The 22,564-nt window shown below is 34.8% G+C and overlaps 1 protein-coding gene across 10 annotated transcripts in view; it reads right to left on the bottom strand.

The window, feature by feature from the left end:
• Window positions 1-2,185: 2,185 nt before the first annotated feature.
• UBE3A (ubiquitin protein ligase E3A) overlaps window positions 2,186-22,564 on the bottom strand; it is a 92,418-nt gene continuing 72,039 nt past the window's right edge. For all 10 annotated transcript variants that reach the window (XM_013049948.2, XM_013049945.2, XM_013049946.2 and 7 more), the window contains 5 exons: window positions 21,741-21,905; window positions 20,055-20,210; window positions 19,887-19,960; window positions 5,333-5,476; window positions 2,186-4,344 (listed from right to left, as the gene is read on the bottom strand). In XM_013049948.2, coding sequence (XP_012905402.1) covers window positions 4,224-4,344; window positions 5,333-5,476; window positions 19,887-19,960; window positions 20,055-20,210; window positions 21,741-21,905 — 660 coding nt within the window. In that variant the 3' untranslated portion in view covers window positions 2,186-4,223. The remainder of the gene's footprint in view (window positions 4,345-5,332; window positions 5,477-19,886; window positions 19,961-20,054; window positions 20,211-21,740; window positions 21,906-22,564) is intronic.

The following is a 22,564-nucleotide window of genomic DNA, read 5'->3' on the forward strand; positions in this document are numbered from 1 at the left end:
TTAAACATTAAAAAAAAAAAAAACAAAACAAAAAAAACCTTTTTGTGGGGCACAAGTGTGGGGAGATAAGAAGAGGTCATCTTTAGTGATAAAACAGGAAGCTTCATTGAACACCCTATTGCATGCTGGGCCGTTTTCAATCATTCAAGTGGTGACAAGCTGGTAGAAAGATTAAAAAAACACTATCTCTGCCATGAATCTGCTCACATCCTGGGTCACGGTTATGGGGCTGGGAGGAGAAAATCTCACGTACTCCTTGTTTAAATAAGAAATGTGCCCCAATGAGCTGAACTACCATGTTAAGTATGGGTTGCTGTGAGGTCCCACAAGCACTTGGAAGTCCATTTTGATGGTCCATGAAGTTTTTATGGGTAAAGTGTTTTTAAATTTTCCTTTTGAAGGAAACTTGAGAAATATGAATTAAGCACAAATGAAGATGTTGTGCTTCAGGGAAAGTGCCTGTAACAGATGGCAAAATTGGAAAAGCACGTGGGACCCAGTTTATGGAGGGCCTTGTATGCCAAGCTTGAAGAATATTCAAACAGGAGCAAATTTTGAAGCAAAGGATATTTAAATTAGCAAAATTGTTTTAGCAAAATGAAAAAGATTGGAAAAGGTTACAGTCAGGGTGGTTATTTGGGAAGCTACTGAAAGCAACCAGGTGATTCAATGGACCAGAACCTGAAAGGAAGTATGATGAACTGGGGAGACTGGAGGGGAAAGGAATTGATAAAAGCTGTGAGAGCTGAGGGATGAGGGGTTTCAATGACTGGGTTGAAAGTGATCCTTTTAATTAATAGTAGGTAGAGATGCAAGATGAAGCAGTTCTGGTATTAGCTTTGAGGTACCAGAAAAATTATCCTGGGGATAGAGTCTGAGAAAAAAAATATAAATTTAAGATAAGAATCTTCAGGAGTGGTTGAGGTTGACTAGAAGAGAACTAGACAAGAACTTTGTAAGTAGAATTATACTATTCATCCAAGATCTGGATGATAAACATTCAACTGAAAAGGACCAGAGTAACAGCAAAATCAATTCCAAGGTGTTGGCAAGGTTAAACAGTTCATACAGACAGTTGAAAAGGTTGTTTTGTTCAGGAAAGCATTTTCAGTGGCACAGAAATGGATTAGCAGCAATTCTCTAAATGTCTGCTAATGTCTCAGTGAGACATTTTCATCAAAATCTTGCAGTGTTTAACAAATGCCAACCTACTGGATTTGAACAGGGAAAGGGTTAAAGCCTTGGGACTTTCAAGTTGTTAACAGTCTTCCCCAGGAAATTCTTGATAGACTAGTAACAGAGAACACAAGAGGGAGCAAACAGAAGTTTGTTCTTTAATTCTTTGGTTAAAAAAATTTAAAAAAAAATTTTATGTATACATATGAGAGAGAGAAGGTAAGGGGATCAAGACTACAAATAAAGTAGCCTTAGGAAAACAATTCTTCTTGAGAGACCATTATGAAATTCTAGAGGAAACCAAAACCAAAACCAAAACCAAACAAAAAAGCCAAAAAACCAAAATGGGGCCTGAAATCCCAGCCATTGTGTTTTTAGGGGAAAAGGGAGTGGTGTTACTAAGTCACAATGAATGAGTATCAGCAAGTTCAGTTTGAAGCCTCATTTTTAAGGTTTTGTTTGTTTTTTTGGATATTTCTCCCCCTACACAGGTATGCATCCCAAAATAAAGCTAGGGAAGTAGTTGTATTTTATCACACAATTAACCACAACTTTGAATAGTAGTATAGGGTGAGGAAATCCAACTCATTTACTGAAGCTGCCAGGCTCCAGAAAGTTTGATAGCAGGTTCTATTTTTATGTTGCATGTTTGAAATTTTCTAAAATAATAAAACTGTAAGATAAAGTTTCTACTTCATTTGGAAAACTAATTATTTTAGTTTATGGTTCATGTTATCCCCACAGTTTCCTGCAGACTGTTGGCTGATTCACAGATAAACAAAATATGTAAGTGTTCAGGCAAAAAAGTACTTTCATAAGAAATTTGGGTAGACAAATTAATTATAGTCAAAAGTTCTGTTTTCCTCTTCCATGAGATACTGTTCAATGGCATTCTACTAAACAGTATGGAACAGGAGGCAATGGTAAGAGAAGTGGTAACATGCCCAGGATAATTACTAAGCAAGTGAGAGCGGCTAGTATGGACAACCAATGACTTTTTCTCTTAAAATATTTTCAAGGGTAGGTTTATTTTGAACTGTTTGTTAAAAGTCTATTTGATGTGAATTCTATATCTGATAACCTATACTCAATTACCATTCACAAACTTCATACAGAAAGGTTAATACAATTATAGAACTTCAATACTGTGATAATAGAACTTGATAACTGAAGAACACACATTTCTTCACGAATTTATTATATAAAATGCCCCCAGAGTATTTGATTTCTCTCCTTCTTTCATTATACACAAGCACATGGATGAGACGCTCTTTAAGATGACTATAGTATCATGAGAGTCCCTTGCATCAAGGTAGTGTACATACCTTAACAGTTCTAAAGGCTGGCCCAGAAAACAACAACAAAAAATGTTACCTTATCACAAGATGAAAGCACTGTTTTCGTTTTCCTCTAAATTATGATGAAAAATGTCACTGTTTTATTTAGCATTACGGTACACAACAGATCTGTCTCAATTACTAAAATAATTAAAATAATCCTGAAAGATATCCTTTCTCCCCTCCCGTGATTTGAAAAGCTGTATTTTTCCTGCCAATTTCAAACAAATCATCAGGTTGATCTAATCTGTCTGTTACAACAATCATCAAAGAACAAGCTCAGCACATTAGCTGTATATAGCTTGTAGTAAAAGGATATATCCATATCTCTTAGTTAAAAATACATAATCCTTTTATTTATATTGTAATAAAAGAAATTAACATCACAGACACAGAAGACTAGAAAGGGGAAACTACTTACTTCTGAACGTCCAGTAATTTAAACCTATTTGTACTTTTCCACATGGAAGTAATATTTAACACTTACTTTCTGAAGTATAACTTAATCTTTGGGGATATACAATGTAAATAGGACTTAAGAGTAATAGTTCCATTCATTCCAGGTCTGCTTAACATATGATTAAGTGAAACAAGGCACAATAGCCATCCTTTCTATTATGTTGCAACACTGATCATGTGCCTTGATAAAATGGCTGTAGACAAGATGATGGCAACATGAAGGGAAGACTTTGGATTGTCTATTTAAAATGCAGGTAATAAGTAATTAATAAAAAATTTAAGTGCACTTTCACATGCTTTGCGTTTATAATAAACAACAAACTTCCTAGCTTTCTTGCAACAGGCTTGACTACCATTTCTTTTGGCCAAATGCACTTTTCCCCAGTAAACTTAAAACAACAACAATAACAACAATAACAACAACAACAACAACAACAACAAGATAATCCCTGTCCTTTCATATACTAAGAAAGAGGATTGGCTACTGAAACAGTTCATTGCAAGACACATGAAGACGACATACTGTGGCATGAGTTGTTTTTAATTTGTTGTGCTGTTACTAAAGTAAAGTTCTGAGGGCTGCAGTTAAAACATTCCAAGTTCTCCCTTCCATCTTTATTGATTTCAAGATTTTGCACAGAAAACTCTTTGGGGACTAGAACAGCAGCAATTGCATCACACTGTTTTCAAAACTTCAAGTTTCAAAGCAAATTGTTTAAAAAAAGAAAAAAAAAAACACAGTTCCTGATTTGAGTTAGATACAGGGACGAAAATAGCACATAGTTGAAGGTTACACAGTCTACAAATGGTGGCAATATATTCCTTGGGAGAGTAGTTTTGTTGGTATATATTTTTTAAATACTCAAAAAGGCTCAACCTCAAGCAGTAATAAACACAAGCAAAAGTGATTTAACCCTTAAAATAAATATTCAGAAAAACCTCTCTGTACATACAAGTGAAAGAATAAGTAACACTTTCACGCAAAAAAATAAAATAAAATAAAATAAAATAATACTAATAATAAAGGATTTGTTCATATAAGTAGCTGAAATCTGCTGTTCCAGCCCACATATCCCCAATAAAGAAGGGAGGCACAGACATAAGGTGACTACTGTGGTTCACTATCATACAGCCTTTTTGTACTGGGACATTATCACCACCAAATTCATCCCTCTTGTTATAATTATTAAAATTTAAAATTTTTCTTTTTCTTTTTTTCCATTCTTCTTCTTCTTCTTCTTTTTTTTTTTTTTACAGCATGCCAAATCCTTTGGCGTAAGTGATGGCCTTCAGCAATCTTTCTTTAAGTTTTTCTTTGCTTGAATATTCCGGCAGTAAAAGGACATTAAAGCAAGTATGAGATGTAGGTAACCTAAACAGAGAGAATAGGAAAAATAGGAAAATAAATCATGGAGAATATGCTCAGCACTAAAAAAACCCCTACTTTTAGATAGTATGTATAGTTGAGAAGGTTTGCAATGCAGGGTACCCATTAATGTAACTCATAAACTTTTTGTTTTTCCTACACAACTACCAAACATCAGTTTGTTTTTATCTTATTATTCAATCCTAATGATATGATGATGATGACTAATGATAACATATTTTATCCGCTGAGTCATTATGACATAACACATATTGTTTAACTGTTAGATCTCATGTATCTTCTCAAAATGAAACTATCATTAACCCCACTACAGAGCTGACATTACTGAGAAGTTAATTTACTCCAGGATGAAGATAATACTCAAACCTGGCTTTTAAGATTTCAAAGTCTATGTTCTTTAATGCCAATTAGAAATATTCTTGGCAGCTATGAGCATATAAGTGACTTAATAACAAATATACGTAAAGTTACATTAAAGCCATTATGCATCAAATAATGTGGAATACTAATAGAAATGCTTCTATATATTTAAACCCTTAAATATGCTACTGTTCATGTAAGATCCTTACTCACAAAAACATTAACTTATACAATGAAGAAAGAACAAGATTATGAAACTTGATTCTAATGTTAAGATTATGAAATCTAGTGAACAATTTTGAGACTCAATTTAACCATTCTTAAGTAGATTACATAATACCACTTTCAATTTTAAAAATTCTGAAAAACTGAATGAATCATATCACTTTGCAAAATTCAAAATCAAGTGAGCCCTTTAATGGCTTTGAACTAGGCCAGTGTTTTAAAAATTACTTCAAACAAAAGCAGCAAAATATTCTCTGAATTACCAGTTCATGTAATTTGGAGAGTTCCACATAAAACTTTTAAAAGTGCTCAGAAGCTCCCGGACAGTTCCCATGTCTGTGACATGGAATTTAAGGTTCTAGGTATACAGTCACAATTTAATAATTACCTTTCTGTGTCTGGGCCATTTTTGGCTATAATCATCTTTAATTTTCCTAGTCCACCCACAGGTGCTCGGTCTGTACCTGTTGTAAACTGCAAGAAAAGTCTTTTCTGCTCATCTGTAAATGAATGAACGATTTCCCAGAACTCCCTAATGAGAAAAGGTAGAATACTGATTTTAGTTTGGTCTTCATTTATAATTAGTACTAATGTAAGTTTATGACTTATTAAAACTGTATTATGGAGATAACCTGGAAGTTAGTATCAGAAACCCTAAACATTCATTCCTGGTGATCAAGGATCTACAAATTACTGATGCATATTTATCTTACGGAAACATTTAAAGGTGTAGTTCATGGCTACATTATCTAGAACAGTAGTAACTGGTAAACTGAAGTGTCCTATAACAGGAAATAATTATGTAAACTATGGTATACTCATAAAATATTATCAGGAATAAGAGACAAAACCCAAAACTCAAATCCTGTAAATCGAAAATACGAGATTGGGGGGAGGGAGGTGATACCAACTAAGGATAAAAATAAAAACACATATACATACACACAGACACACATGTAGTAGTAGTAATACAAAGGCACAATTTTTTATTTAAACCAGAACACTTTTGATTTTGTGGGCTGTGGAAGTAGGGATGGGAATAATTCTGGTATTTCTGCTATATGCAATGATTTAGTCCCTGACATTCCTAAAATCTATGTGATAGAAGTCATGTTATTATAATGATGCTTGTTATAGTCACTCTAAAGACAAAATGAAGTTCATTAAGAGCAATCTTGGCATAAGTGTATGAATAATGAGGTATCCATAAATTTAACAATATGCACTAATTCTCAGCTCAAAAATTTCAGGAAAAAAATATATTTTAACATTTATTTGAAAAGCTCTTTCCAGAATCTTGGCAGAGAATGTCACACTTCCTACATGTGTAATTATAATTCTAGTTTTTTATATCCTTGTATTTCAGTATACAATTTCTATTACTAAAATGTGGGCATTTTTATTGGTATAATGCCAATACTTCTGACAGGGTTAGCAGCTTAATAGACTTCTTGGTTCTCCTTCAATGTCCTCCCACTTCTCTACCCTGATAGTCTAACACCCTCCTCAGTTCCTGCAAACCTCCCATTCACCTGGAGAACACAATAAAGAACTACATCATAACAACAGGAAATTAGACATTGGAACTTGCAGGTGCATTTTCAGGAAGAATTAGAATCATTCCACAGTCAGATCATTCCTATTGGGTGGCTGACAAGAAGAAAGTCTCCTATGGCCCAGAGCTCTCTGTCAGGGCAGAACAGCTAGCTCCCCTGCAAATGGGTAGTCATCGAGTCTTCTTATCAGAGCACTGTAGGAGTGCTCTGAAGCCTAACTGAACCACCCACACCTGAAAAGGCAGATAGAAGGGTACCCTGACCAGTCTGTCTACATTATTTATTTATTTGGTTCTCTCTAGAATTTAAAATTAGAATTTAAAATACTGGGGTTACTACCAGTTTAGACAATGAAAACACTTACTGAATGAAATTCTTCTCTTTCTGTAAGTGCTATGTTCTGTATTAAAATTCTGAATTAGGAATGCAACTACTTAGAAAACTGAAAATGAAGGAAAAAACTTCTGCATTTCTCCCTGAGTGATAGGTTCATGGATCACATCCCATTCACATCTCCTAAAACCTATGCAGATCAAAAAAGGAAATCTGATAAAAACACCCATAACCTAAGTTTAGATTAAAACTAAGAAAACAGAAGAGCAAACTCCCAAGTGACATGTAAGCTGGAAGTATGAACACCTGAGCCTAAACTATCACAGTCCTACAAGAGCAATACAGAAGACAGGGGTGTGCAGAATAGTATGGGTTAGACTTCACCCTGGGCAAACCCTCACCTCAAGAGTGAACTGCTAAAGAAAGGTAAGTGCAATGGGGTGGCTAAAAGGGCGGGCCCTGGAAAAGTACCAGGGTAGAAATGACAGGTAGAATCAAAACCACAGTGAGATACCACCTCACACCAGTCAGAATGGCTAAAATTAACAAGTCAGGAAACGACAGATGTTGGCAAGGAAGTGGAGAAAGGGGAACCCTCCTATACTGTTGGTGGGAATGCAAACTGGTGCAGCCAATATGGAGAACACTATGGAGGTTCCTCCTTATTGAGGTTCCTCAGTAAGTTGAAAATAGAGCTACCCTACAATTCCGCAATCGCATGATTGGGTATTTACCCTGAAGATACAAATGCACTGATCTGAAGGGGCACGTGCACCCGAATGTTTATAGCAGCAATGTCCATTGCCAAACTATGGAAAGAAATTAGATGTCCATCAACAGATGAATGGATAAAAAAGAAGTGGTGTGTATAAGTATATATACAATGGAATACTATACAGTCATTTAAAAAAAAAAAAACACCTGAAACCCTGCCATTTGCAACAACGTGGATGGAATTAGAGGGTATTATGCTAAACGAAATAAGTCAATCAGAGAAAGACAATTATCATATGATATCTCTGATATGAGTAATCTGAGAGGCAGGGTGGGGGGTTGTGGTGGGTAGGGAGGGGAAAAAATGAAAACTAAGATGGGACCAGGGAGGGAGATAAACTGTAACAGACTCCTAATCTCAGGAAATAAACTGAGGGTTGCTGGGGGTGAGGGAGTGAGGGACAGGGTGGCTGGGTTATGGACTTTGGGGAGGGTATGAGCTATGGTGAGTGCTGTGAATTGTGTTAAGACTGATGATGATTCACAGACCTGTACCCCTGAAGCAAATAATACATTATATGTTAATTTTTTAAAAAATGACAGATCAGCATGATGCTGGGAAGTGATGGGGAGTACCCTGGGAGGCAGAGGTGTCTCCTGAAAGTAGCTTCTGGCTATAATGGAATGGAAGCAGCTAATGAAAGATTCAGGCCTTAAACAAGATGGAGCTGAAGAATCAGAAGGTGCTAGGCCGCATAGCCTTATATTAAAGAAACTGCTGCTACCATAGTAACAAAAGAGGGACCCATTCAATCAAGAGACCACTTATGCCACCCAAATTTCTCCCCACTGTACCAGGAGATCTACTAATAGCAGGTCCAGGAAAACCTCAACCAATAGAAACAAAATGGGAGAAACAGAATTCCAAAATCCAAATAATTATGAAACAAGTTCAGCAAATAAATAAGCTAAATTGTCAAGCAGAAAAAAGTATACTTGAAAAATTGAGTCATGAAAAATGGAAAATCCCATATTCCAACATGAAGAGAAAATGCAATAGCAGATCAAAAAGAACACCATTAATCAGAAATACAAAACTCAGAAATGAACAAAAAAAATCTGAAAAAGAATGACAATACTCAAATATACTCAAGAAATATGCAAAATAAATTTGGAAACAGAAGGTTAACTTCTATGGTGACCAAAGGAATGACCAAAATTTTTAGTAGGGACATAGAGAACACAAAAGAACAAGAAAAAATGTATATATCTGGAACACATATCTATGGAATAATCCAGGTATGATTCGCTGTGACATTACTTCTCATAGCAAAATGCTGGAAATAAACACTATGTCCAGGAATATTAATAATCTATACTGCTTTCACACAGTAACAGTAGTCAGCCATACGAAAGAACGTTGTGCCCTAAACTGACTTTTAAAGACCCTATTCCCCAAGATTTTCTTCTAAAAATGGCTTATTTCAGGCCTAGAGTTAACTCCTAGAGTTAGCTCCAGGTGAGCTAAAAATTTCAAAATGTAAAATGAAGTGATGTTAGAAGCATACCAAGACTAAGCAGTATGAATATCCCTAAGAATAATGACTTTCAAACACGTTCAATATATAAAAATCTAAGAGTTCAAAACAGTATCCAGAAAGAGGCAAAAAACAAAATAAAAAACAAAACCAACTAAACTCCAAACCCAACTGTTACTACTCAAATTATTACAGTAACTCCTTACTCTTAAATACTTAATTACCTTTTATTGTGCCTTTTCAGTAAAACTGTTTTACACAGTAATCAAGTAACGACTACCGATGAGGAAAAAGAACACCAGGTATATATGTAGAATTAACAGAAGCAATTTTTTTCCCCCAAATTACCATTTTGCAAGCCCCAGGGAAACAATGGATTCAGATAAGGATACTAATAGATATGAAAATCAGAAGAAATACAGATTAAGAGGTTTGGGAAAGATGATGGTAGCAGTGACAGTTATTTTGTTTTTGCTTTTCTTTTTAATCTTCCTACTCTCTCCCGTAAAACCAGAGCTAATTGGATGGGAAAATGGAAGACCTATAGATAACACCTTCAAAACTAGGTGACAAGATATCCCCCCACAAATCCTTCCATGTAAATGAATAGAACACACACTGACAGCTGGAATACCTGGTTGGTATCCATGTCAGTGGGTGAGGATGCAAAAGGAAGGCAACTGGGTTTCTTACAGCCCTGGGAGCAAGAGAACCTCAAAACCACCAATCCACTGGAAAGCGCAGGACAATTTGAGAGGACAGCTAAAAGAGAGTTACACAATTTGTAGGCAAATGCAGATCATGATACAGTACACAGCAGAAGCTCTGAGCCCTTAAAGCCCTTGAACACCATAATTTCTTTCTGAAACTGAGGAGAAACTGCTGAAAATAAGGTCCAAATTCACCAAATCAAGAATAAAAAGGACAAGAAAAACTCAAATAAATGTACTTTTCTTTTTTCTTAAATCATTTTGCAAAAATACAATGCACAGAGCTGAAGCATGAAAAATCTGCCCTGGCCTATCTCTCCCTCTTCCAAATATGAGAAAACTCATCTCACTTAAAAAGCACACCAGAAAAGATCACAAACACTAAGAGTTACTAGAGAGGAATGATAGGTGTATGTACACATAGGAATGATATCTCTATAGAGAATAAGAGTACATCGACATCTGCCAATAAAAACATGAAAATTGTAAACAAATTTCAAATGAAGCTAAAAATTTTTAAATAACAGTAGTAGAGGACAACAGTTAGCTGTCCTATGAAAGGACAACTAACTTAGAAAAAAATTTCCGACAAAATTTCAGAAAAATTTCAGAATTAATGAAAAAAGATTCTGGAAGGTATGACAGAACTAGGGAATAGCTGGAAATAAAAATAAGTCATGTCAAATTGAGGAAGCAAAAATTAATCTAGAGGAACCACAAGATAAATAAGCACAATGATAATATAACAGAAACAGAAGATTAAAAACTTAAATCAAGAAAAGAAGCCATGCCTGAGAGTCCTCTTCTCAACCCAGACACACAGTTGGCAGGGGATTTCTGCCACAAGAGGTGCTGGCCCGGGAAGTGGTCCCCTTCTTGTGGAGCCTCAGAGTCCCTCCTAGTCCACAGACACTGAATGGCCGCAAGCACCAGCAAGGGGGATCCTGCTATAATACAATGGAGCCCAGGAAGAGCTTTCCAGCCCTATGGGCTTGATACATGTGCAACTCAGCCTGGGGAAGCTGTTAATTTCACCTCCCTAAAGCAACACGATCATGGACCACAGGGAGCCCTCATGGAATGAGATAAATAAAGCAGAGCAGAACAATGGCACAAAAGCTCTGAAAACTAAATCTGTCACTGGAACTACAACCCACAAAAAAGTATGCCAGCACCTGCATGCTACACTTGAATAGTATGAACAGGATGACTGCCTGCTAAAGTAAGAAAGTGTAAACAGGACCCAGATCTCCTAACAGACACAATGCCCAGGACACAATCCAAAACTACAATACGAAGGAAAGAAAATCAAGTGGTGTCAACATTGGGATGAGTAAAATGTTGGAACAGGGGTGCCCGGGTGGCTCAGCCAGTTAAGCATCTGCCTTCGGCTCAGTTCATGATCTCAGAGTCCTGGGATTAAGACCCCACATGGGGCTCTCTGCTCAGGCAGAGACTGCTTCTCCCTCTCCCTCTGTGCTCTCTCTCTCAAATAAACAAATAAAATCTTTAAAAAAAAATAAGATGCTAGAATTATCTGACAAGGATTCTAATGCAGTCATCATAAAAATGATTCTACAATTTTAAGTTCTATTGTTTTCACAAATGAAATAGGAAATCCCAAGAAAGAAAGAGAAGTTATAATTAAAAAAAAAAAAAAAAAGAGTCAAACATAAATTATGGACTTGAAAAACACAGGGTAAGAGAAAAATACTGGATGGGCTCAGTAATAGAGGATAGAAATACAGAGGATAAAAAACTGAACAAGGGAGAAAACTGGAAAACAAAACAAAACAAAAAAATCAAAAACAAACCAGAATCTCAAGTACCTGTGGAACAATGACAAATGACTAGACATTGGTACTAGAGCCACAGAAAGAAAGAAAAGAAAGAGAGTGGACTGAAAAAGTATTTGAAGAAATAATGGCCAAAAACTTTCATGTTGGGCAAAAAACACACCCACAAATTCAAGAAGCTGAACAAACCCCAAATGGCATAAACAAAACTACTCTTCAGGAATACAGGGAAAATAAAGATATCACCAGATAAAGGAAAACTAAAAGAATTTGTCATTACCAGACCTGTCTTTTTTAAGAATAACTAAAAGGAGTAATAAAAGATGGGACTCTTAAAGCCAATGGAAAAAAGAATGGAAATAGCAGAAACAGATATATACGACAGACTGCCATTCTCATCAATTTTGTAAATCCTATGTGATGACTGATACAAAAATCACAACAGCATTAATATTCAAGACAATATTTAAAAGTGGGGAAAGAAATCAAAATGGGGGGGGGGGTGCCTGGGCAGCTCAGTTGGTTAAGCAACTGCCTTTGGCTCAGGTCATGTTCCAGAGTCCCGGGATCGAATCCTGAATCAGGCTACCTGCTCAGTGGGGAGTCTGTGCTCCCTCTGACCCTCTCCCCTCTCATGTTTGCTCACTCTCAAATAAATAAATAAAATCTGGGGCGCCTGGATGCTCAGTGGGCTAAAGCCTCTGCCTTCAGCTCAGGTCATAATCCCAGGGTCCTGGGATAGAGCTCCGCCATTGGGCTCTGCTCAGCGAGGAGCCTGCTTCCCCCCCTCTCTCTGTCTACTTATGATCTCTGTCAAATAAATACATAAAACCTTAAAAAATAAATAAAACCCTTAAAACACAAAAAAGAGAAAAAAAAAAAAAGAAATCTAAATGGAAGCAAGGTTTCCATACTTCACTGGAAGAGGTGTTGATCCACTCTCACATACGTACAGAACAACCAGGAAGAATACTATACTGAACAATACAACCCAAAAAACACTAAAAATAAATCAAAGTGTGTCCAAAAAAAATAAAAATGTATGAGTAATTAACCCATGGAAGGCAAAAAGACAGAAACAAGCAATCATAAAGAGAGAAACAAAATATAAAGTGGTAGACATAAACCCTAACCTATCAATAATTACCTTAAATATGAACTGTCTAAATATATTAATTATAAGGCAGACTGACAAAGTGGATGATTAAAAAAAAAAAAAAAGAACCATTAACTGTTTCTAAAGTCATTTCAAATTCAGCAACAGATTGGTTGAAAGTAAAACAGAAAAAGATACCAGGCAAACATTAAAACAAAACAAAACAAGAATGGTGTGTTCATATTAGATTCAGAGCAAAGAAAATTAAAATCCTAAGGAGGGACCTTACATAATAATAAAAAGACATAATGACTCCAAATGGGTACGTACAAAAAAAAAAGAAAAAAAAGACAAAGAAAAAAAGGTAATACTAAATGACAGAGCCTCAAAATACATGAAGCAAAACCTGACAGAGGTAAAAGGAGGAGGAGATAAATATCAGGAGAGACCTACAGAAATATGCTCAGCTGATTTTTTACATATATGAAAAAGTAATTTATTAGAGGAAAGATAAAAGTAGTGTATCTAGACTATGCAAAGAACTCTCAAATTCAACAGTAAAAAACAATCAAGTGCACTCTTGCCATTTATCAGAGAAATGAAAACTTGTGTTTACCTAAAAAACCGCACATGGTTATTCATAGCAATTTTATTCATAATAGCTCCAAACTAGAACAACCATGAAGTCTTTAATAGCCAAATAATTAAAAAGACTGATGAATCCATATCAAGGAATAAATACTACTCATCAATAAACAGAAACAAACTATTGATTTGTGGGAAAAAAAATGTGGGTAACTGTCAAAAAAGCCAATCCCAAAAGGTGACATATTATTATATGTGATTCACTTTATACAACATCCTTGAAATTACAAAATTAAAGAAATACAGGAAAGATGGATGGTTATCAGGGATAAGGGAATAGAGTGGGGTTAGGGATAGGGTAAAGGTATAGATATATAGGTGTGACTGCCTATAAAAGAGCAACAAGAGGAGGAATTCTTATAGTGATTGAATTTTTCTGTATCTTGACTGCATCCTACTTGTGATACTGTACTAATATTTTATAAAACTTTGCCACTGAGAGAAAAATGGTCACAACTGTATGCCAATCTATAATTATTTCCACAATAAAAAGTTTAATTTTAAAAAAGTGTTAAAGAAAATTAACAGATGAGTAGATTTTGGAGGAAAAAAAATCAGCAGAGACAGAGAGGCACATCACATAATTATAAAGGATCAACTCACCAAAAAGACATACTGAGGCTCAAAGTGTATGTTCCAATCAAAACATTTTCAAAATAAAGTAAAAACTGATAGAGCTGAAAGGAGGAATGGACACATCCACCATTATGGAGGACTCAACACCCCTCTCTCTGAGCATCTCATAGAAATACAAATCAGTCATCTGCAAAGTCATCAACAACCAGAACCTAAATCAACATTTATAGAACATTCCACCCAACCTAAATCAACATTTATAGAACATTCCACCCACCAACACAGAATACACAAATTCAAAAGTATTAGAGGAGTCAGGAAGAGTTAAGTTCTCTGATTATAAAGAGTCAAACCAGAAATCGGTAACAGAGGAGGAAGATAGCCAAAAACCCTGGAAATTCAACAATATATTTTGTTTAAATTACAAAGAGAAAGTCTCAAATCTTAAAAAATACACACACATGAAAAAAATGAAAATGAAACATATAAAAATATGGGATATAGCTAAAGCAAGGATGAGAATAATATTTAAAGCACTAAATGGTTACATTAGGAAAAAGGAAAGGTCTCAAATCAATCAATTTCTATCCTCAGTAACCTAGACTCTTAAGAAGAGCAAATAAACCAAAGTAAGGAAGTAACCAATAAAAAGCAGAAATCAATGAAATTAAAAACAGGAAAAGAACAGAGAAATAAAAAGCTGGATTTTCAATATAATCAGTAATTTCAACAAACCTTTCAAACAAGATTAACAAGTTTAAAAAAGGGGGAAAAACTCCACAAATTACCACTATGAGGAATAAAGAAGGGTATGATAGTTCAGATCTGCAGACATCAAACAGATAAAAATGGAATATTATGAACTCTGCACACATAAATTTGACTACCTTAATAAAGTGGATCAACTCCTTGAACAACACAAATTGCCACCGCTCACCAAATATGAAAGATAATTTTAATAATTTTATAAACACTGAAAAAGTTGAATTTGAAACTAATATCCTCCACAAAAAGTAAATTCTAGGCCTAGATGATTTCCTGGGAGAACTCCACGAAACAATTAAGAAATAATTTGTACCGGGGTGCCTGGGCAGCTCAGTGGTTTTAGCCTCTGCCTTCAACTCAGGTCATAATCTCAGGGTTCTAGGATCAAGCCCCACATCAGGCTCTCTGCTCAGCAGGGAGCCTGCTTCCCCCCCCCCCCTGCCTGCCTCTCTGCCTACTTGTGATCTGTCAAATAAATAAATAAAATCTTAAAAAAAAAGAGAGGAAGAAATAATAAGTACCACTTTAACGTAAGCTCTCCTGGAAAACAGAACACTTCCTAATTCTTTATGAGGCCAGAATTAACCTTGATGTTAAAACCAGACCAAGACAACATTAAAAAAAGACAGAACCTACAGACCAGTATCTTTCATCAACTCACAAAAATCATTAACCAATTACCAAGTCAAATTTGACAATGAACTAAATGGAAATGACTCAGATATGTAACACCGGTTCAATAATGGAAAATCCATTAATGCAATGTGCCATATCAAACAGAGGATAAAGAAAAATCATGTGGGGCGCCTGGGTGGCTCAGCGGGTTAAGCCCCTGCCTTCAGCTCAGGTCATGAACTCAGAGTCCTGGGATCGAGCCCCGCACCTGGCTCTCTGCTCAGCAGGGAGCCTGCTTCCTCCTCTCTCTCTGCCTGTCTCTCTGCCTGCTTGTGATCTCTCTCAAATAAATAAATAAAATCTTAAAAAAAAAAAAAAAAGAAAAAGAAAAATCATGCTTGTATCAATAGATGCAGAAAAAGCATCTGACAAAAACTAAAAGCCTATTCACAATAAAACTTAACAAACAAGGTATATAGGGGAACCTCCTTGAATCTGTAGAGAGAGCACTAACTACACTAATGTCAAGCTTAATAAAGATAAATGCTTTCTCCTAAATTTGGAAACAAGTCAAGGCTTTTGCTTTTACTACTCTTATTTAGCACAGTGGTAAAAGTTCTAGCCAGCATAAGGCAGGAAAAAAAAATAAATAAAAGGCATACAAATTTAAAAAGAAGCATAACTATCCTTATTTACAGAATACATGACTGTCTATACAGAAAACTCCAAGATGTCTCAAAAAACAAAACAGAACAAAAAAACCTTTTAAAGGGGGAGTTCAGTAAGGCCAAAAGATAAATGGGTCAACATATTATAAAACAAAACAAAACAAAACAAACATTTCTATATACTAACAACACGTGGAAACCAACATTAAAAATACAAGCCATTAAAATAAAATAAAAATACAATACCATTTACAATCACCACAAAGGATATCACATACTTAGGTATAAATCAAACAAAACATCTACAGAATCTATGTGCTGAAAATTACAATGCTGAAGAAAGGAATTTTAAAAAGACCTAAATAAATGGGGAGCTATACTGTATTCACAGATTGGAAAAATCAACATAATAAAAATGTTAATTCTCCCCAATTTGATCTTAGTGTAATTCCTATCAAAATTCTATCAAGATTTTCTGTAGGCATAGACAAAGTGAATACGAAATTTATATGTTAAAGCAAAGAGTAGCTAAAATATGGAAAAGGCAAGAAATCTTTCATTTAAAACAGGAATAAGCATTCTATCTGATGTTAATGCTTACCATTTACCTGTACTGACAGTGCAGTACTGGCAGAGGGATGGATAGGCACACACATGAAGGGAAGACCACAGGGATTTCAGAAAAAGATTCACACAAACATTATAAACTGATTTTTTACAAAGATGCAAAAATAATTCAGTAAAGAAGGACAGCCTTTTCAACAAATTATATGGCAACAAGTGGACATTCATAGGCAAAAAAGTGAATCTTGACTTGAATTTTATATATTATATAAAAATCATCTCAAAATAGACCAAGACTTCAATATAAAATGTAAAACTATAAAATTTTTAGGAAAAGAGAGAGAAGGAGGGGGGGGGGGGAGAGAGAATATGTATCTTCAGGACCTGAGGCTGGCTCAGAGTTTTATATCTGACTTTACCAAAAACATGATCCACAAAAGGAAAAATCAAAGCTCAACAAAATTAAAAATTTCTGCCATGCAAAAGATTCTGTTAAGATGGAAAGATTACCCACAAGAGTAGGAGAATGTATTTGCAAACCACCTACCTCAAAAAGGACTAGAATATATGAAGAACTCAAAGTTCAACAATTAAATAAAAAACAGTTCACCAAAAACAATATACCGATGGCAAGTAAGTACAAAAAAAGATACTCCTCATCACTGACATCAAGCATAATTCAAATTACTACACAATAAGACATTACAACATACCTAGCAGAATGGATAAAGCTAACAATTTTGACACAACCAAATGCTAGCAATGATATGGAGAAACTGAATCACTCGTATATTCCCCAGGGAAATGTAAAATGGTGCAGCAACTCTGGAAAACAGTTCAGCAGTTTCTTAAAAAACTAAACATGTACTTATCATATGACCTAGGATTGCACTCCTGAGCGTTTGTACCAGAGAAATGAAAACAGGTTCTCACAAAAATCTCTGCTTAAATGTTTAGTAGCTTTATTTCTAACAGCCAAATACTGACAACATCCAAGTGTCCTTTAACAGCTGAAAGGTTAAACTGAATATGGTCCATCTATGTCACAAAATACTATGCAGCAAAAAAAGGAATGAGCTGTTGATACATGTAACAAAGTTGATGGATCTCAAGACAATCATGCTGGAGGAATATGAGCACACCTAAAAAAAGGAGAGCAAAAGGAACCCTTCTGGTGATGAAAGAGTTGTACACAATCATTATAATACTAGTTATGCAAATCTATGTAATGTGATGGAAATACACAGAAACACAAATACATAGAAATAAGTTCATGAAAAACTGATGAAATCTGACTATGGTCTATAGAGTGAACCAGTACCAATTTTCTGAATTTGATACTGTGCTACAGTAATGCAAAAATGTTACCATTGTGGGAAAGTGGATGGAGGGTACAGGGTACCAACCTGTACTTTATTATTTTTTTCTAAGATTTTATTTATTTGACAGAGGGAGAGAGGTGGTCAGGCACAGAGGGAGAGGGGGAAGCAGGCTCCCTGCCAAGCAGAGAGCCCAGTGTGGGGCTTGATCCCAGGACTCTGGGATCATGACCTGAGCCCAAGGCAAACACTTAACTGACTGAGCCACCTAGGTGCCCCTCCAACCTGTATTATAAAAGAAAAATCCAAAAAATCTATAGTTTTTTCAAAATAAAATTCTTAAAAAACCCCCCAAAACAAAATACCTTCCAACAAAGAAATGTCCAGGCCCAGATAGTGTCACTGGTGAATTTGAGCAAATATTTAAGAAAAAAAATACCAATCTTATACAAGTATGTCTGAGAATGAGGAACAGTACTCCTTTCAACTCATTACGTAAGGGTAGCAAAAACCTGATGTGTATTTAAAAAAAAAAAAAAGGAAATTATAGGTCAATATTCCTCATGAATACAGACCAAAAAACCTTAACAAAATCTTAGTAAAATAAACAGAGGAACATATTTGTAAACTGAAAGGCCAAAGCTATGTTAGGCTTATCTAGAAATAAAAGGCTGATGCAGTACTGAAAAATAAAATGAAATTAATCACATTAACTGTGAAGTGACGATAATCAAATGTGAATTTGACCAAGCCTTTAAAACAGAAACTATCAACTAAAAAGAAACGTAGTCCCTGCCTCTCACCCAAAAACACTAATCCAAAAACACTAAGGAAGACCACTGAAAAAGATACTTCTAAGTCTCTCAGTAGTCAAATGAAATCAGGGAGAGCTTTATCAGCAATTGGAAAACATATACACAAAAACTTGCTTGAGAGTCAACATTTTCACACTTTATTTTTATTAATGCTAGACTTTTAAATGTTCACATTTTACATATAGTTACTTTTTAAATAATTCATTTTCATTAACCTTATTTGTGGTAAGTTGTACTAGAATTTTATTTTTAATATTAAAAACTAAAATATTTCTATTGGTATTTTATATTACACCAATGTTATACTACTAATTTTTAGCTGAAATGTATTACATAATTTCAAAGTTTTTTTTATTCATTTCACTTCAATGAATCCTGAATAATTTAAATGAAATAAATACCAAGATACCGATATTGCCAATTTTTTCCTCGTATTATAATAACTATTCCAAGTCTTCAACTTCCTACTAGTTGTAGATCCTATTTAATGAATTAATATTTTCATATATATGTTGACAAAATAAGTTTGAATTGAGACAACCTCCAGGAACCGAGGTTGCAAAAATGTATTTGCATTTCTTCCACCTTATCCCACTAGGGGGCATCAAAAAAGCATCTTTGTCCCCTTTTACCAATCTCTACAAGGCAGGAAGAAACCTATGTCTTTTAAGACTGAATTGTGTAGTACAGAAAAGGAGATAGTACAGTAGGAAGGGCATTTGAAAGCAGAAAAGATAGGGAATCTCTCCCTCTTGCTGAGAAAATCTGAGGCTCAGTTTCTTCAGGGGTAAAATACATATTAACATGTATGTTGGCATGTGATTGTAACGATTAAGTAAAGTAACATTTCACACAAAAAGTGTTTCATATAGGGTGGAGAATAACAGCTCACAAACACAGAATTCAAAAGAAAGGAGAAATATTCAGAGATGGTAGCTCTATTTTCTCATTTTCTAACCAGCAGTAAGCACATGTTAATCAGAATCACTAGGAGTATTAGATAATTTCTATCCCAAATGCAGAAGAAAACATATGACTTACATAAAACACTTCACTCGATAAATAAACCATACACTGGTGACTGTATTACAAATACATTTCTAATATTACAGATTGAGAATTCGTGAGTTTGCTTACTTGGTAAGTAATACCTAGAGAGATGAAATTCTAATGCATTAACTACACACCCCATTGACAAGTTAAATCTTTCTTTTAAGAATTAAGCACCTCACCTAATCAGAACAGAGTCCCTAGTATAGCCACCGTCATATTCCGTAGTTTCTTCTAGTGCTTGGAAATCTAGATTCTGAAAATTCAAGAAAATATGTCTTAATATATATACCATACCATTATAAACAATAAATCAATTGGATATTTTTGCAGACACTTTGCTTTCTTACCCGGCTTCCACATATAAGCAATTCAATTTCCTCTGGTCTGAATAAATACTTTAAGGGAGACTCATTGGTCACCATATGAAAACCTCTCCGAAAGGCTTTGAATTGTTTTTCTACTGATTTATTGAGAATGTAGTCAGAATAGAGATTGACAAATTCCTGCAGAAAACATTAACCACAAGAACTTCTTATAATATGCTATACAAATAAAACACAACAAGATACTGGGCTGCATATCCTTTTGTTTTTATTTTCCCGAAGAACAATAATCAAGAATATTTTTAAAGATTCAAACCTTACACATAACAAAGGAAAACACAGGTATAACTCAGAGATATTGTGGATCTGATTTCGGTCCACTGCAATGAAGTGAGTATTGCAATAAAGTAAGTCAAATGAATTTTTTGGCTTCCCAGTGCATATAAAAGTTATGATTATGTTATACTGTAGTTTATTAAGTTTGAAATACAGAATACCTTAAAAAATGTACATTCCTTAATTTTAAAAATACATTGCAAAAAATGCTAAGCATCATTTGAGGTTTGAGTCATAATCACTGAGCACAGATCATAACAAATATAACAATGATGAAAAAGTTTGAAAAGTCTGAATTACCCAAGTGTGACACAGAGACTCAGAGTGAGCAAATGCTGTTTGAAAATGGTGCTGACAGACTTGCTCAAGACAGGGTTGCCATAAACCTTCTAATTTATGGGGGAAAAAAAAAAGAAACATCTGCAAAGTGCAATAAAGTACAATAAAACAAGGTATGCCTGCAACTTTAATAATTTCACAGCTCTCTGCAATAGCCAATACTGAACTATAAAAAGGCCATGTACATAAACTAAATATACATATAAGTTTCAATTTTGATATTATATTAAGCAAGACTGAATATAAAAGCTGGACCTCAATACAATTTTGAAATCCCTCAACCAGGTGTGCAAACACAGATAAATCGTATACATCTATTTATAAAAGCTAACAATGCAATGTACCTGATTTGAGCAAACCAGGAAGCCTCATGCTGTCTATGCTACAATATGAGAAGGGGCCTACTGTATCCAGTTCAGCAAAAATGCTGGTGTTTTACTTGATACATAAGCTACTGTATCAAATCATAAAAATAAATGCACTTTGTATCCTAACTTGGAGAATATTTTATCAAAAATTATGCTTTTATAAACAATTTTTTTAAGGCTTACTATTTATTATCTTAATTTTCCTGTCATGTTCTGGATTATTCCCAATTTCCGAATGGATACAAAAAACCTATCTGATTCAACACTTTTCACTAGCATATTTAAGTCACATATATATGTGTATAAACTGAAGATAATCATCACTTGTGGGGAGAGAAGGATCTTAATCATGATGTCCCTGTTCCCTCTCCCATGTGAAGTGTAGTATCAGAAACACACTATTTCTTGCTTTTTTTATAGCCATACTATTTCATTCACTATCTCCTACTCCTGTCCTCTCTCTTAGAAAGGGCTTTAGTGCCCAACTACAGGCTCTCATACCAGCTTATATTCAAGATTTAGGAAATGAGCTATTTCATTTACAGGAATTTGATTACTTGATTTCTTGAGTTTTTGTATGAAGTATTTGCTACTTCTTTAGAAATTACTGTTTAAAACTCTGTTAATAAAGAGACAAAGACAATGATGGTATTAAAACACTTATTACCTTCCTGTTTTCATTCGTAATTGGAATTTTATCACCATTTTCCTTTAGATCATACATCATGGGATTACCAAAGAGGTCTGTCTGAGATATCTGGAAAGTGATCATCATGTCATCTTCCACATTTCCTTCATATTCCAATAAATCTTTTAAACTCTGATATAGGACCTAACAACCAAAAATGAAAAATTAGGGTTACCACAGTACTATAAAATAATTTGTATCCTTCTTCTAGGGAAGAAAAAAATAAATAAATAAAAACAAAAAACCTGACAGTTAGAACTAAAGCATAGAAAAGCATTTTCTCTGTCGCCAAATGTTTACGATACAGAAAGACTGACAGACACTGATCTAATTCTCTGCTGAGAAAACCCGAGCATCAATTTAGCAATGGATTTTCACTGTACTCTATGAGAGAACCTCAGAGGTTTCTCACAGTGAGGGAGGGGGTAGGGACAGAAACAGATATACTAACTGTAGCCACCAAACCCCCTCTCCAGAGCAGCTCTGATTTCACCTGGAAATCTCATGTGGCTTCATTAAAAAACAAAAAACAAAAAAGACCTAAAACCCCAAATCCTAAATGACATGTTAGAACAAAACTTGTTCCTACAGAATCAATCCTACAAAACTTGCCTGCTGACAGTTATATTTCCCCTTTGAGTTTTTAAGTGTTCATGGTACTTCAACAGATTAAAATGACTTTATCTCACTAGGTATAAATATTAATAAAAATGATTTCAAATGAAAACTAATTTTTTTACATAAATTAAACCTTAGTTTTGCTTTTAAATAAAATCTGAACATAAAATTAAAAATTACAGACT

Source organism: Mustela putorius, unplaced genomic scaffold (genome assembly GCF_011764305.1).
Source record: "Mustela putorius furo isolate JIRA1106 unplaced genomic scaffold, ASM1176430v1.1 tig00003972_pilon_pilon_pilon, whole genome shotgun sequence".
NCBI lineage: Eukaryota > Metazoa > Chordata > Mammalia > Carnivora > Mustelidae > Mustela > Mustela putorius.